Consider the following 16,890-nt stretch of genomic DNA (forward strand, 5'->3'; position numbering starts at 1 on the left):
AAGCAGGATTTATAGTTGTGCAGCGGACCCTACGCCGTTGTGAGCATTTATACTTGTGCGGTGGTGTGTCTGTGTCACTCTGCAGTTACACCTCCAAAACACTAGTTGGCAGTGGAGTTTCTGTGAAGTGCTGTAAAGTTTAGTTGATTCAAAACACATTAAACACACATTAAACATGGCTTAATAGAGACAGTTTCAAACACAAATCAGCTTCACTATAACTCGCAGCATTCACAGACAAACACTTGTCTTTATCTGGACACATTTTCCCCACAAATACAACATGCTAACGTTATTAGCACAAGCCTATGGCATTTTACATTGTATAAATTAGCCTAGCAGCTAGTGGACTTCTCTCTACTCATATGAAGCCAGGGACAACAGCAACATTTAACAAAGGTAACGTTACAAAATTCAGCTCCATTACAGCTCACAAGGTTCACTGACAAAACAACTGTCTTATACTAAACACGTTTTCCAAACAAATACAACATGCTAATGTTATTAGCACAAGCCTATGGCATTTTACATTGTATAAATTAGCTTAGCAGCTAGCAGACTTTTCCTCTGCTGATATGAAGCCAGGATAAATCACACACAAGACTTAAAATGCTATTTTAGTGGAGGCTTTATTGTCTTCACAATTTATTGTTTCTTATCTGTGAAATTAAAGTAAATCAAAGCTTTGTTTCCACTGAGGGAAATGGTTTCAGCTCACAGAGACAGACAGGAGGTCTGCGTCACCGCAAAGTGTAGTTACATTTCTGTGGAGGTGCACGTCAGGCTACGGTGTAGGGTACAGGGTAAGCTCCATGTCAACACTGAGCCTACATCGTAGCTACAGCGTCAATTCAACGCAGAATTATAAATTCCACAGAGGAGGTATGAATTTTGAAAATTGGCGTAGTTCTCCTTTAAATTGCTGCTCTAAGTAGTCATATTCATGTATGTATTGCAGATACTCCTTAAAGAATCAAATATGTCTGCTATCAGTTAAATAAATAAAAGAATTTAATAAATAAGACCTCACTTCTGACTGTATGTATTTAGAGATATGTTGACATATTGCAGTCTGACTGTAACTGCACATATATTGATATATTTTACATATTTGTTACCCTGTAATTATTTGCATTATTAGTGCATTTATAAGAGAGTAAAACAGAGTTAATGAAGAGACACATCTCACACTGACCCGACTCACCAGTGTCGTCACACAGCACGAGATCTCGTCCCTCTCGGCGGAGCTCTTCTCGCCGCACCACCAACTTGTCACCAAAGATGGCGATTTGCTGAGTGCTCATGGATACACACATTTTTCGGCTTGCCGTTATCTCACCAGAAACGCCAACTTTAGAAACACGTTAACTGCTCAGCGAGCGACTCTTTCTCCGTGTGAAGCACATCTGACTCAGCGTCAGCCGCCGCCGCCATGCAGATCACTCTGAAAACACTGCAGCAGCAGACGATTCAGATTGAGATAGACCCCGAACAAACGGTGAGTGGCTATTAGCTAACCTGCTAACTTTAGCTAACACTGGCAGCTGCCGCAACTATGTTTAAACTTTACGTGGTGACCCAGCAGTTTTATCTGACATATCCAACGAGGGGACGTTTAACGTATCCTCAGCGGAAGGTTACCCGTTAACAGCACGTGTTAGGAGTTTGTCAAACCCGCATGAAACGGCTGCTAAACAACGCGAAAGCTGACTAGCAAACGTTAGCCAGTTAGCTAGCTGAGGCGTCCGTTAACAAAGTCATCGCGACGCGACTGTTAACGGATTTCTGGCCGTTATAAGTTCGTGTCGCGGTTACTTTGCTGCTGCTGCTCTCCGTTAACACCTGATGTGATTCACTGTGTGAGGCTGTAACTTCTGGGACCAGCCCGAGCTTCCCACTACGCTATGATATCAAATGCTAATGCTAATGCTTATGACACTGCTAATTAGCCTCATTGGTAGCATACAGAGGGGCTGGCTAAGTTTGTTAGCATGTTCACATCTTTGGTATGTAGCTAGCAAGGCCAACGTTAAGTCAACATTAGATTGTGTTATCGACACAGGACTAACTTTACCAACGCTGGATATCATTCAGATAGTTTATACTCATATCTTATTAACAGTTAGCACTGTCAGGCTGTGTGTGAGACACCGGACCTGAATGGAAACACTTCATATTTTAACTTTACTAACTTCTGCAAGTCAGCTCCGATGCTTCCCTCCCTGCTGGTGACAGTGTCACTGCTCCATGTACACTGGTTTATACTGTAAAGGTGCTTTGCACAGTGTGGAAATAGGTCTGTGTCAGTGTTATTTGTGTTAACAGACAGATAATCCGTGTGTGGATGTGCAAACTGTAAATATAAAACATTTACAAATACAGTGAAAGACTCTCAAAACTATTCTTCAAATCTAAAACATAAAGTGTGTCTCAGTATTATCTGTGAGAGGGGGTAGTTTGTGTGCTAATGTGTAACCTGTAAATATAAAACACCTTCCATATATATATATATATATAAAAAGGTTTGTAAGGAACTGTCCTTAAGGCATCAGAGGAGGGTGGTGGCTGGGGTGTGACTTCTTTTTTGTTTTTATGTTTATTTATTCTATTTATTTATTTTACCCTCCCTGAAGCTACAAATATTTTTCCTTGAGCCTCCCTGAGAGGCAGGTGGAAAATGCATGACCCTCCCTCCACCATACATTAGTCATTAGATTTTTATAGCTTACCCTTTGGTGTTTGGACGTTAAAGTTGAAGACAAAATCCTGTAGTCTTAGGACTGTTGGAAATTTGAAAATCCAATGGTAATTTCTGTTTCCCCTCCTCTGAGCCAAAATAAAAAACATAAGCCCATCCTCAATGCTCCAAAAATTATTTGAAATGCCGGCCTATGGGACTGTTCTTTAGTCATTAGAGGATGGGGGTTTGTTTGTCTGTTTTTATCCTCCCTGAAGCTACAGATATTTTTCCTTGAGCCTTCCTGACAGACAGGTGGAAAATACATGACTCTCCATTCACCATGAAGTAGTTATTAGAGTTTTAAAACTCACCCTCTGATGGTTGAAAAGCAAAAGTGTAAAGTTGAAGATGAAATCCTGGAGTTGAAAAATGCGTACAGTTTAGTTTTGGCCCACGTTTTAATTGAGACGTTGAATTAAGTGATTTTGATTAAATGTCATTATTTTAAATTCAGATTTTGTGATACGGCATGTTTTCTGTCAAATCTACAGTGAAATAAATACAAAAAACAACCGTTGTAATGTGTATGCCCCTCTCTTAGGCCAAAATAAAAAACATAAGCCAGTGCTTAAAGAATTATTCGACATGCCTCTCCCTTCTTGCACCACCTCCTCCCCTTTCATAAATAACAAACTTGTAAACTCAAGAAAATATTTTGCAAATATAAAACAGATCTGCGAATACACAAATTAAAAAGCAGGCGTAGAATTGAGGTACACAATTAAAAACTGGATTCACAACTATCTATTCTAAAGCTGTAAATGTCAGGATGATGATCACAAATGCTCTTCATTTATTTGAAAATTAAATGCATTTACAGGTATTTTTTTATTTGTGTTTCTGCTGATCTGTTTTATATTTGCAAAATATTTTTGTGACTTGACGTCTATTTTGTATTTGTGGAAGTCTGTCTCTGTAGTAGAGTATCGAGGTCTGTAATATACACCCACGGATCAAAGAGGTGAACGAAAATCTTCAGTCTCACACAGAGTTTGGATATTAATGCGTAGAAATTAAAGCATTAGGAGATAAGTGTTTTCATGTTGATGGTTATTCATGATTAACATCTTGTTTATCAGGTGAAGGCCTTGAAAGAGAAGATAGAAGCAGAAAGAGGAAAAGACTACTTTCCTGTATCTGGGCAGAAGCTGATATACGCCGGGAAAATCCTGCAAGATGACACACCGATTAAAGAATACAACATCGATGAGAAGAACTTTGTTGTAGTGATGGTTTCCAAGGTGAGATGATGTTGGGGTTTATAGTGCGGTGATGTTTTACCTTCTCAGAGCTGATCTACTTTCAGCATTTACACTGTCGTACTTTGTGTTGGCTGATTGTAATGTCAGACATTTTCACTGTTAGAGGGGAACTACGACCATTCTCAAAATCCATACCTGTTACTCCTGTAGACTAAGACAGTCCAACAATATTAGTAGACATGAACGACTGTCTTCCAAGTCCAAAATCTAGAGAGCTAAAACTTAAACTTCAGATGTCATAGGGTCTAACGTTTGGAGCTGCTCCATTGACAGTGACTTGGGAAATATGTTCTAGATGGCACCTGCCCTTTTCACACAGAGATGGCGCTATAGAGCTGCTAAGAAGTCCCGTCATTATGCTCCCTTTGCATTTTTACACAGAATCAAAAGACGGCAGCATCATTCAGCTTCAGCGAGCTTTTTAGAGACGGCATGCTGGCTTTGCAGAATCAAAAGAGGCGTGTTGGACATGACATGTGACACATAAAACATACCTGACGATAGCTCTTTCTAAACAATAACAATCATTTACCGTCCCTGTTACATGGCGGCTGATCGTGTTTTCAGCTCGGAGGGTACGGAGATCCTGGACCTAATAGCTTTCCCAATTTTTGGATACTTCTGGCCATTGTTTTTGTTTGAGTTAGCCGACAGCTACTTTTTAAATCTCCTGTGGTGGGTTGCACACATGTCGTCAAAAACGTCACACCCGTCCTGCCCCTGGTTTTGTCCTTTTTATGCAGACAACATGCATAAACATGTGGCAGCGTAAAGATGAGACCACTCTGTCCCCTCATTCCACGATCGTACCTTATACCTCTGAGTGTATGTGTACATTTCCTGTTTCAGAACTGAATAAACGGATATAGGATAAACATTCGTTGGTCTCCCATGGAGTGTCTATGGAGCAGCTCCAGACGTCATACCCTATGTTTGAGACTCACTCTTCTGGTTTCTGACAGAGAGCAGCTCATGTTCACTGATACTCACTGAACTCTCAGAGTTCGTGGAAATAACATACTGGAGTTCCCCTTAAAGTTGCCCGTCTAACAGCACCTTCTTTTGAACCGGCTAAAGGCTAAACCCGCAGCTGCCGCCTCGCCTCCGGCCTCAGAAGCACCCAAACCCCCCGTACAGGACTCTGGCTCCACGTCAACAGCTGTCCCCGCCACAGCCCCAGCTTCAGCCCCAGCCCCGACCCCCGCAGCTGTCCCCATTCCCTCTGAGGAGGCCAAAGAGGAGCCAAGTGCCGCAGCCACAGAACCACAACAACCAGCCAGGTACGACCCGTCTAACATACAACATATAATGGTATTAAAACTATTTTAGACATACTGGAGAGAGCTGGGGATCTGTGTCTTTCTATGCTGTTAATTAATGTTAAATTATTGACTTGGCAATCTACTGAATTAAATTGTTGACTGTTATTTGATGAATGTGAATTGATACCCAGTGAGGATGAAGATGGATTGTAGGAGTGTGACTTTTGTTTAGTCATTAACCTAACTGGGTAATTACATTGCAAAAACATAATTATATGTTTGAAAGTATTTATTAAAAAAATATTATTATTAGGGAACTTTAAATGTTCTATTTAATTTAGCTGTTCTCACCAAATGGTCCTGAAGTTCTTAAAAATTGACTTGCATGTCAAATACTGAGAAAATATTTGTCAGTGTCACAGTTTGACCCTTCATTTCCTAAAACTTCGTATTTCTTTGACATGATGGGACACAATAGTCAAATATGTCTGATATCATTTTGTAGGTGTGTAATGGTTCGTGTTTTCATCTTGAACTGTACGTTAAAGGACGTTTGGTTTGGTTCGTTGTGTGACGTACGTTTGGTACGCCCTGTGACCCAAACAGAAATTCTGAAGCGGAGTTTTCCCCATAAACTTTTGGCAGCACACTCGTTGCTTTTCATGCTAGTTGGTTTAGCCCGATTAGCTGGGTTATATCTGTGGACACACTCCAAACATTTCATCTCAGATGGCATCACCGGTACAGCAGAACAGGACAAAAACACATGAAGGCGTTCAGGTAGCTTCCTGCTGCACATTCGGACTGTACCAGAGTCATAACAATGCCATGGAGTGTCATCGCTGAGGATATGCTGCCAAACTTGCAGCTGTTTCAAAGCACTGTTGCAGAATTTTTGCACACAGTCTTCTACATGTCAGTGTCACGGTGTGTCTTAGCCGGTCTTTGTATTCATATAGTTGCTGTTTTTATGGTTAATTTCCAGTATTTATTAACATCCTTTTTGGCTTTTCCTTGTAGTAATCTTATTTTGTGTTTTTATATTGCTTGTTTTAGAGCTTTGCAAAGAACTGTCTGTAACTTATGTTGCTGCCTGTCTCGGCCAGGACACTCTTGAAAAAGATTTTTAATCTCGAGGTTTTTCTGGTTAAATAGATAAAAATAAAAAATGTTGCGCACGTCATAGAGAACACTGAATTAAAGCATGTGGTCAAAGTGCTTGAGTGCCCGTACAGTGTGCTGTCACGTGTGAATTTTATTCAGTTCGTTGTGCCTGATTTGTAAACGAGCGCAAGCTGCAGTTCCGGAATTATCAACATGGTGGAGAATTACATCACTGACATTTGTGTTACTATTTTTAAGTGCCGTAACTGTTACAGTAAGAGTTATAGCTAATAGAAGTGTACATTTTTCAAAATAAGTAAAAATAAAATGTATATTTTCTGCATTTTTTTCCCCTGCTGTACCAAAACGTACCAAACCATGACCCCAAAAGTGAGGTACAGACTGAACTGTGAATTTGTGTACTGATACACCTCCATACACCTGCCAGTCCTGTATCATTTTTATATGATTTGTAGCACAAAAGGAAGAGTACACTTCTCACAGTGTTGTAGAAACACATCTTGAGCTGGACTTGAGATAATGGACTGGCTCCTCCACCCAAAAAGAAAAACAAGAAGTTGACCTATATGCTAAATGCGTGGGTTGTGAGGATTCAAGACAGTTCTGACATCCAGTTTCTTAAACATCTAAGACAAGTTTTTCGTGTCGCCACAGTAAGTATACTGTGACATATTATTGATTGAGTTGTCAGCAGTGTCGACTGCTGTGCTCGTCACTTTGGAATCACAGTAATGTTGTGTCGTCTGATTTCTTCTTCTCACCTCTGTGTTCTGCAGCTCCAGTGGCAGGGGTCAGGGTCTGGATGCCTCCTCAGCGCTCGGTACGTAACCAATGAATCCCCGCCACACTCACATGCTGTGCAGTCGTTGGTATTTTCCCCCTGTGGTTAAACACAGATTGTTCACTTACAGACAGTTCACAGTGTAATGAAAGGGTTAATACCACAGCAGCACACATGTTGTGTAAAACTGGGGTTATTGTATTTGCAGTGCCAGAAATTGTTGCTGCTGTGAGTCAGGGACTTTACAGGCTGCGCTGCAATACATACTGTTTCTATATTTAGGCTGCGACAACAGTACGCCATCCCTCATTGTGGTGCCACACAGAGCCGAGGGGATTCCTGCTCGGCCCACTCATAGGTTATCGCCACACTTAGAGAGACATTAACGGGAGTCCTGCTGTGTTAAGATCATTTATGTGTGTCATTTGACTGATTATTTGTTATATTTGTTATTGTCTGACTTTTAAATAGACGGAGTCATTCCTCAGTGGTGATTCAGACTCAGTAACTGTGTTTCTAAAGTTATATAAACCCTGAAAATAACTGCGGAAATGACAAATAATGATGATTATCAGCGGCGCTGGTCGAGTACCACAGAGGAGAATTATGCGCCTACTGCAAAGCGAGTCTGCGAGTACGTGCTGGCACATTACTGAGGTAGATTAGTGAGAAGTGGCGCCCCTCACATGAGGGATGAGGAGAGTTTGCACCCCCGCTGTAAGGTTCAAAATGTTTCAAGCTATTTTTAAACATGAGGAATAATTAGAAAAGCAGTTTCCTGTTTGTGTTCCTGTTGCTCATCAGGCATGAAGGTGTTACTTTGCAAAGACACTTTTAAGATACGCAGAGTTAGTAACTTTGTCATGTGTGCGTTGTGTTTTCAGTGACTGGAGCCGAGTACGAGGCCATGCTCACAGAGATCATGTCCATGGGCTACGAAAGGGAGCGAGTGGTGGCGGCACTACGGGCCAGTTTCAACAACCCCCACAGAGCTGTGGAGTACCTCCTCACTGTGAGTCACAGAAAGCTGCGTCACATCCACATGTGTCCATATATTTCACACATTTTGCTTTTACTGAAACTCCAGAAGAAAAAATAAACTGTTGTCTAACCGTTCGCTCCCCACCCTGGCTGGTTTAGGATATCCTGTGATGTCGAAGTCTTTAAAGAGGGACAAGAGAAGGAAACAAACAAACAAACAAACAAAACACATACAGGGATAAGTAAGATGAGAAAGTGAATAATTACCCAGGTCCTGCGTGTGTGTTCGTGCCTTAATATGCACATTCAGCACATCCAATGCATCAAAACATTGTTTTCTAGTTGGAGCCGCGTTTGCCTCGTTTTCAAACTGTATGCTTTGACTAAAATGAACAATGACAGCAATATAGTCCACGATGAGCAGCGCTAAAATCAACCTGCGTAGTTGTCCCTCCATTGTGACATTAGAAAGTGTCACATTTATCTTGCAAGTGTACTCTTCTTCAACGTTTGCTTTACTTCCTGGATTTTTCCCACATGGAAATTCTGACCAATCAAGAGCAGCTTTCTCACACAAGGCATTTGATCTGGTCCTCTTGTAAATGCTGCCGTGAGAACACCAACCAACTCTAGGCAATTATACAACTTTGGAAAGGAGACCACTCTAGGGCTGACAGCAGCTTCAGGAGGGGCGGGACTTTGGATCAGTCAGATCACAGCTGTCTTAGCAAATCCTTACAGGTGATCATAATGTCGAGATTTGGGTTTTAAATTCACGATTACTGATTTTCCTGCACTGAGACAAAATCTTCAGAGGGTCACATTAAGTGGTTAGTCACCGACTAACATGAACCAAATGATCATTAGCTGACCTCCACGGCCCGACACTGTTCTGATCTGTGTGTTTTGCAGTGAGCAGGGAGTGTGTGTGATTGACGGCTGTATTGTTGTGTTTGCAGGGTATCCCCAGCAGCCCGGTGCAGGAGAGTAATCCCCCGGCGCAGGCCCCCGCGTCCGGACCCACAGAAGCCCCGTCTCTAGCAGAGGGTGAGGCACGCAACTCGCTTTGGTCCAAAAATACACGCAGTCGGTATTTATGTGTCGGTCTCTGCCTGCTGGGTAAAAAATAAAAACCAGGACTGGAGCGGTGTCGATCACAGCGGATTATTAAACTGCCTCCTTCATCTTAAACAGTATCAGACTCAACTAGTGTCCATGCATCAGATCATTTAGTCATTTACAGATTAACTATATTAATAATTGTCACAGTCTCACCGGCAGGCGATGACTCATCGTATGACTCATCAGTCACAGGATGTTTCTCTCATCTGTAAATTGTTGGTAGACTCGTTACTCATCACCAAACCTGAGCCTTTGTTTCTTCGGTCTGCGGAGACCTGTTGTTTGTCTCTGAGTGGATGGAGACAGTTTGGCTACAGTGATTAGTCAATCAACAGAGAATAATCAGTAATATTTTGATATCTATTCATCATTGATGTTATTTTGTAAAGAACGATGTCAAACATTTGATGGTTCCAGGCTCTACAATTTAAGAATTTGCATCTTTTCTTTGTCTTTTTATTATTAATTTAATATTGAATATATACAAGGAGACATTTAATGATTTATGTAGATGTTTTTTCTTTCTCTGATGTTTTATAGACCAAACCATTAATCAAGAAAATAATAAGCAGATTAAATTAAAGGGGAGCTTGCTCATTACAATAGAAGAGAAAGCTTTTAAGATCTTGTTTATGAGGAGAGACGAGTCACAACCACAAGGATTTAAAGTTGCACATCTGAGCGTCAGTGTCAGCTGATCATCTGATGCATGTTTCTGCTTTTGGGAAGTCTGTTGGTGAGATCATCTCATGTAGTGACACACTGAGGTGTGGTTTGTGGTCTCCGTAGTGTCCCCAGTGCAAGTTTTCCCGTCTCATAAAATAACGTAATCACCCCTCTGGTGTCGAGTGCAAAGGCTCCGAAATTTGTTGGGACACTTGGTCTTGCGTCTCGGGTATGAAACAATTTAATCTTTAAGGTTATAATTACAGGACGCAAACACAGCATTTGGCCGTATGTTAGGTTTTACTGTTGTTGCCAGGAGGGGTGTAAATCACCAGTTTCATCACGACAGGATTAATATTGATTCTTTGTAGTATTAACAAATTTTGTATTGTTGTCCAAAGTCTGCTGAGATTTAGTTTCGATTCGATGTCATTCAGGGGCCTGTGATCGATATGAGATGATATTAAAACTTTTCCCAACAGCCATTTCTTCCTGTATTTTCTCCAAATCCAAAATATTTCCACTCTGCTGATTTATTCCTGAGTAAATAACCTCATCGTCGTCTTTCTCTTTGCTGCTTGTCGTCTGCCTGCTCCTGTTTGACAGTGAGTCAGACGTTAAAAATTAAAGATTAAAGCCTATTCTAAAGATGACGATACGGATCGATGTTTTCACTTTGCATCGATGATACTGTATCGTTGATCATTGAATCAGTATATCAATCCCGATCATTGGATGGTTACACCTCTAGTTGCCAGGCAGCCTACTTCTCTGGTGACTCTTTCAGCAACACTCTGATTTCTTGCTTATCCTCAGAATACGTTGTTTGCACTCATGTTTTGGAGTGTAATGCAGCGAACAGTGCTTTGAGCATTTCTGCTGATTGACACATCTGCATTTATACATCCCTGGTCAATTTCTTCCTACTTAATGTGTTTCTGTAGCTGACATGGTATTTTTTAGCTATTTTACAACAGTTAATAACTTGATTATTTACTCGTTCAGCTGCCTACTGTTACTGAGGATCGTTAATGTTGTTTCTGATTTGATGACTTTTCTGAAAAGCAGTGAGTGAATGATGATATTTCAGGTAAGTTGAGCTCTGCTGAAACCACAAGGCATGCTGGTATGAACTGCAAACACACATGTAGCTCAGTCTGACCGTGAGTCTTGAGTTCAGCGTGAAATGGCAGAAAATTAGTGTTAACAAAATGATGATGAAGACGTGTGGGCACAGCCAGGTATTAATGCATCTCCATTGTCCATCATGTGACTGATTTATGTCCCCCTCTTACTGATGCTCATCGTCTCCAGGAGAGAACCCACTTGCATTCCTGCGGACTCAGCCTCAGTTCCTGCACATGAGACAGGCCATCCAGCAGAACCCTGGTCTGCTACCAGCTCTGCTCCAACAACTAGGCAGGGAGAACCCTCAGCTTCTACAGGTAACTGCGTCAGGCGGCCCAAATGTAAACATTAGCTTCCAGAAAAGACAGTTTAACCCAGCGTAAAGGCCTTCTTTAACTGTGACACATTGATAACTGAAACTACATTAACAGAATGAAAACATATGGTACATTCTCTCACAGTCTGTCGTTGCTTTACTTTTTATTATTGCCTGCAGTTGTTTGAAACATTAAAATGTGAGGAAATAAATAATTATATTCATGTAGCCCACCCTACAGAAAGTCACGCTATAAGGTGTAGGGTTAACGGGACTGATTCTAAAATAATCCAGATTATTTCTGAGTTAACTGCTGTTTCGTAATATTTTACATTTAAGTTTATGTAAAATACTTTGTCATTAATACGGGCTAAATAATTTTTGTAATCAGAGTACCTCAACGGTGTACTTCACTACAGAAGTGTCTGTAATTGCAAACTCAAAGTACTTTTACCTTCAGACTCAACTCAGCTGAATGACCTCGTACATACGTTAATTTACTGTAAACTTGTCGTGTTGTCACATTAAACTTCAGTTTCATATTCCTGAAGAGAAACTCAGTCCTGCTGTGATTAGCTTCATTAGCTGTTATGTGTTCACATTGCTTAAATAAAATGTCAAATATCACTTTTTGTAACCATACAGGTATTAGCTCTGTTAGCCAAACACACTTCAGGACTTTGCTGCTAACGGCTAACAGCTAACTAGCTCTCCTCACAGTGATAACAGCATGAAGACATTGGTTTTAGTCGCTCTGTTTATTTTGTCATTTGCTAAGTGACAGTTAAACATACACACAGAAGTCCCTTTCGTCTTCAGGGGAGATCTCTGTACCAAACACATTTCTGTCGTCAACACAACGAGTTTAGTCTCAAGCCCTTTGATTTTTGAATTGAAAGGCACAAATTAATTAGGATTGTATTTGGAACTTTGATATTGCATTGGCAGTATGATCATCTTTAAATTAATTTAACCTTTATTTAGAAAGGTAATCTCATCAAGACACTAGGGCTGCCACGATTAGTCGACTATTAAAATAATTGGTGACTATTTTAGTAGTCGACTAATCGGTTTGAGTCATTTTTCATAGAAAAGTACTATAAAAGTACCCAAAACACTCTTACTACAGCTTCTTATGTTCAGATATTGGCAGCTTTACACACTCTCCCATGACGGTGAACTCAAACCCTTTGGCGTGAGCACGAAACAAGACATTAGATGACGTCATTTGGGGGTTTGGGAGAGACAGACCGACATTTTTCAACATTTTAACACATTTTTCGATGAAATGATTAGTCGACTAATCGAAGAAATAATTGACAGATTAGTCAACAATGAAAATAATCGTTAGCTGCAGCCCTATAAGACACACAGTCGTATTCTCAAGAGACACTTGAACAAAGTTAGCGGGTCATTGGGCCGAGGTCAGTGTGGAACCATGAAACTCCTCTCGTTAACGTTAGTCTCTGGGTGATGACGCAAGTAAGTATTCACAGTATACGTCATGTTCGCTTCGCAAATGTCATTATTTAGACGTTAAATTAAACAAGCTGCAGCCGCTGTCTTTTGTGAAGATGAATTAGTACAAGTTAAGTTAAACTCGTCTGTGCTGCACTGACGCACAGTTTAGTTCCGCCTCTTTTGTTCCGTCAACATCATGTTATGAACAAACGATTATTGACGTTTGGCAAACCGAGCTGCATCTGGGTTTAGTTTTGTTTGTCGGCCTGGTGTCAGATATTAACCCTTACCGCTCTCTTCTCCCCCGCAGCAAATCAGTCAGCATCAGGAGCTGTTCATCCAGATGTTGAACGAGCCGGTGGGAGAGGCAGGAGATGCGCCAGAAGTCGGAGAGATGGGAGCAGCCGGGGAGGAGGGCGCACCTGTCAACTATATCCAGGTTACACCTCAGGAGAAGGAAGCAATCGAAAGGGTGAGTGAAGGATGAATATTGGAAATGTTTGTTCTGTTGTTGAATTAGAAATAAAAAGCTCTCACACCTGTCGTCCTTCCTCCTCCTCTTCCTCCTCCTCTTCATCTGTCCCACCAGTTAAAAGCGTTGGGTTTCCCAGAGGCCCTGGTGATCCAGGCCTACTTTGCCTGCGAGAAGAACGAGAACCTGGCGGCCAACTTTCTCCTCAACCAGGGACTGGAAGACGACTGAGCAGCGCTGCCTTCCTGCTCCTCCCTCCTACCCTCCCCCTCTTCAGCTCAGCATAAAGACTGCACCCCCAACTTACTGTACAGCTACCAACCTCAGCTCAACCCGACAGGAGGGGAGGAGAGGGGAGAGCCAGCAGGGGGGCGCGGGGGGGTGCGGGTGGGGGTGGGATGGGAAGGGTCGGGTCGACAGGGTGGGTGGTTAGGTTACAGCGGGGCGACACATTTAAAGTACACAAAGTGGAGGTTGTGTGCAGGAAGGTCAGACTTGGATCATCGGAGGTCGAGGGCGGACGTATGATAAAATCCACGTGAATTCCAATGGAATGTGTGGGGTTTGTCTAGGGGAGATCTATAATTTGATTTTAGACGCGCTTTGTGACATTAGGGAGGGGGAGGGCGGTGGGGCTGAAGGGGTCTGCGACGAGAGCGTGTGCGCTTGTGTCTGCGTGTGTGAGTACATGTCCGTGTGCCTGTGCAGATGGATGCGATAGAGTTAAGCTGAAAAAAACAAAACAGTAATCAATTTGCATTCTCTAAGTTTGTTAATGCTGTAGCTGGATTGTATGGAAGCACATTCTCCTCACTGCACTTCAACATTATCAGTGTGTGTAACTGCTTGTATGTACCTCTGTAAGCCTCATGTACGTACGTCCAAGAATGAAATTTGGCAGAGATAGACTGGAGCGTGCTGCCCTTTGTATGTGTCTGACATGATGTTGCTGGGGTCTGTTTGGGGGGAACAATGGGAACTAAACTGACAAATAACAATCTGGTTATTCTGTTCACTTTGTACCGCCCTCGCCTGTCCTTCCATGGCAGCGTCTGCCTGTTAGGTCGCTCAAAAGTGGAACTGTTTTTGGTGCTAATTAACACTAAACATGAAAATCTCCTTCACAACTTTAACATTAGATTCTCCAACATTCTGTGTTTTTTAAGATCTTCCACTGTTTAAACACACAACAACAACAGAGGGAGAAACTGGAGCAGACACTATGATGGAGTACAGACTCACTCACTGAAATTTGTCAGTTTTAATTGACCCCTTGCTAAGCCCCGCCCCTTTGTGATGATCCATCGCAGTAAACACGGAGCCCTCACTGTAACTAACTGCACTCCCTGAAGAAATATAATCATATGTTTGGAGAAATGAAAGAGTGATGTCAGAGAGCAGCAGACAGAGGGGTCTACAGTCTGTGTTTGAAGGATATATCCAGGATGTCAAACTGACTCAGCAGCAACAACAGGTTAAAAAGACAAAGATAGTTAGAAGCTAAAGCCGAACTATAGGCTACAGATCACAGTGTAAAAGTGAACCACCACATCACTGCTGATCGCCACACAAGACAATGAATATAAAGGGAAACTGTGCTCATATTGAACCAGCTGTGTATACATTCAGTAGGCTATATCTTCAGTAGCTAGCTAGCTAACCCTACACTTTTCAGGGTCTGATTTTGGTTTGCAACAGGGAAGAAACGTATATCTTTCTCCAACCTCTCCAGGTAACGAGTATCATTAATACACGACGTGCCCCAGACACAACATTTAGCTCCACATCCACAACACCAGCCTGAAAATGAAGGAAATCTGAAAGGATGGAGCACAGCACAGATTGGCTAGGCTGTGTTTGGGGGCGGGGCTTAGCGAAGGGTCAATTTACCCAAAGAGGGACCTTTCCTCCAGCTCACTAAATGTTTGTCTTTAGTTCGCCAGGTTGACGACACATTTTACAAGTTAACCCAAACAACAGCGCGCCCACACGCTTCAGTTCTAACGTGTTACATGCAAATGTGTGTGTGCAGATAAATGTGTGTACTGCTTGGTGAGGTGGAAACCATCTGCATGAGGTTTTAACATGTGTGAGTGAGTCATCAGGACCATGCAATGATTTATTCTCCTTTTCTTTACGTCAGTTCTTCAGAGGTGGTCACAGAGAATAAACACCTTTATACAGCGATCATACCATGTACTAACATGTCTAGGATGTCTACAGTTTTTTTTCTTGCCTTGTAACATGGCTTCAGACATTCAGAACACTTCAGGGAAAGAACTGGGAACCAGATCCATCGACTTGTAGAGGAAACATACTGTACGTTTATCTTCCCGACCCGGGAACAATTCAATCTGATTGAATCTGAGTTCTAATGAAGCTTAGATTAAATTCTGAATAAAAGAAAATGACACTAAAGGCACTTCCTGTTGTCTAAATCTTCTGGCGCTCTGTGTGCTGCCAGTCGGGAGCAACTTAAAATAAACCTGTACATGCTACAGGCAGGGGGCGGGGCCATAAGATTATGATTTCTGACAGTCAGGTGACTACAAAGAGACGCAAAACAACTTTAATGAGAGCACAGGACTACAAAGAGACAAAACAACTTTAATGAGATGCAGAAAGATGACAAAGACAAAGAGATGCAAAGCGAAATAAAGAGGCCCAGGACAACTACAGAGCGACACAGAACAACCTTAATGAGATGCAAAACAACTACAAAAAGATACAGATCGACTTAAAGAGATGCAAAATGGCTTTGAAGAGAGCATAGAACTACAAAGAGGCACAGGGCGACTTCAGATGCAAAATGACTTGAGTTTAAAAATATATAGAGATGCAAAACAACTACAGAGCACATCTACAAAGCTACACAGAACAACTTTAATGAGATGCAACACAACTCCAAAAAGATGCAGACCAACTACAAAGAGGCAGAATGACTACAAAAACAGCATAGAACTACAAAAAAACAGAAATACGTAGACAAAGAATGACTACAATGAGACACAATACAACTACAGAGCTACACAGAACAACTTAAATGAGATGCAAAACATCACAAAGAGGCAGAATGACTTTGGAGAGAGTGTAAAACAACCACAGGACACAGAACAACTTAAATGGGATGCAAAACAAAGCAGGATGACTACAGAGATGCAAAATGACTTCAAAGAGATGTGAAACAACTTCAAAGAAGCACAGCGACCACAAAGAGACGCAGAAGGACTTTAAAGAGACACAAAATGACCCTGAAGAGAGTGTAGTGCAACTTCAGAGACACAGAGCGACTTCAGACGCAGAATGATGAGTGAAGAGATAGGACGCAGAACAACTACAAAGAGACGCAAACTGACTTCAAAGCAATGCAAAACAACTTCAAAAAGATGCGAGACAACTCCAAACGCGCACACTGACTACAAAGAGACGCAGGATGACTTAAAAGACGCAAAATGACTGAAGAGAGCACAGAACAATTGTCATAAGATGCAAAACAACTTCAAAAAGCTGCATAACAACTACAAAGAGACGCAGGATGACTTCAAACAACCAAAATGAATTAGAAAGAGGATGT

At 41.7% G+C, this 16,890-nt stretch overlaps 1 protein-coding gene across 1 annotated transcript; it reads left to right on the forward strand.

Annotated features, from left to right (window-relative positions):
• Positions 1-1,221: 1,221 nt before the first annotated feature.
• rad23aa (RAD23 homolog A, nucleotide excision repair protein a) lies at positions 1,222-15,519 on the forward strand. The gene is made up of 9 exons (XM_049561131.1): positions 1,222-1,498; positions 3,820-3,981; positions 5,080-5,282; positions 7,166-7,209; positions 8,055-8,182; positions 9,111-9,198; positions 11,254-11,384; positions 13,155-13,316; positions 13,434-15,519. Exons 1-9 carry the CDS (start codon positions 1,433-1,435, stop codon positions 13,545-13,547), a joined length of 1,098 nt encoding a protein of 365 aa, XP_049417088.1. The 5' UTR covers positions 1,222-1,432; the 3' UTR covers positions 13,548-15,519.
• Positions 15,520-16,890: the final 1,371 nt, after the last annotated feature.

This window comes from Epinephelus fuscoguttatus, linkage group LG19 (genome assembly GCF_011397635.1).
Source record: "Epinephelus fuscoguttatus linkage group LG19, E.fuscoguttatus.final_Chr_v1".
NCBI lineage: Eukaryota > Metazoa > Chordata > Actinopteri > Perciformes > Serranidae > Epinephelus > Epinephelus fuscoguttatus.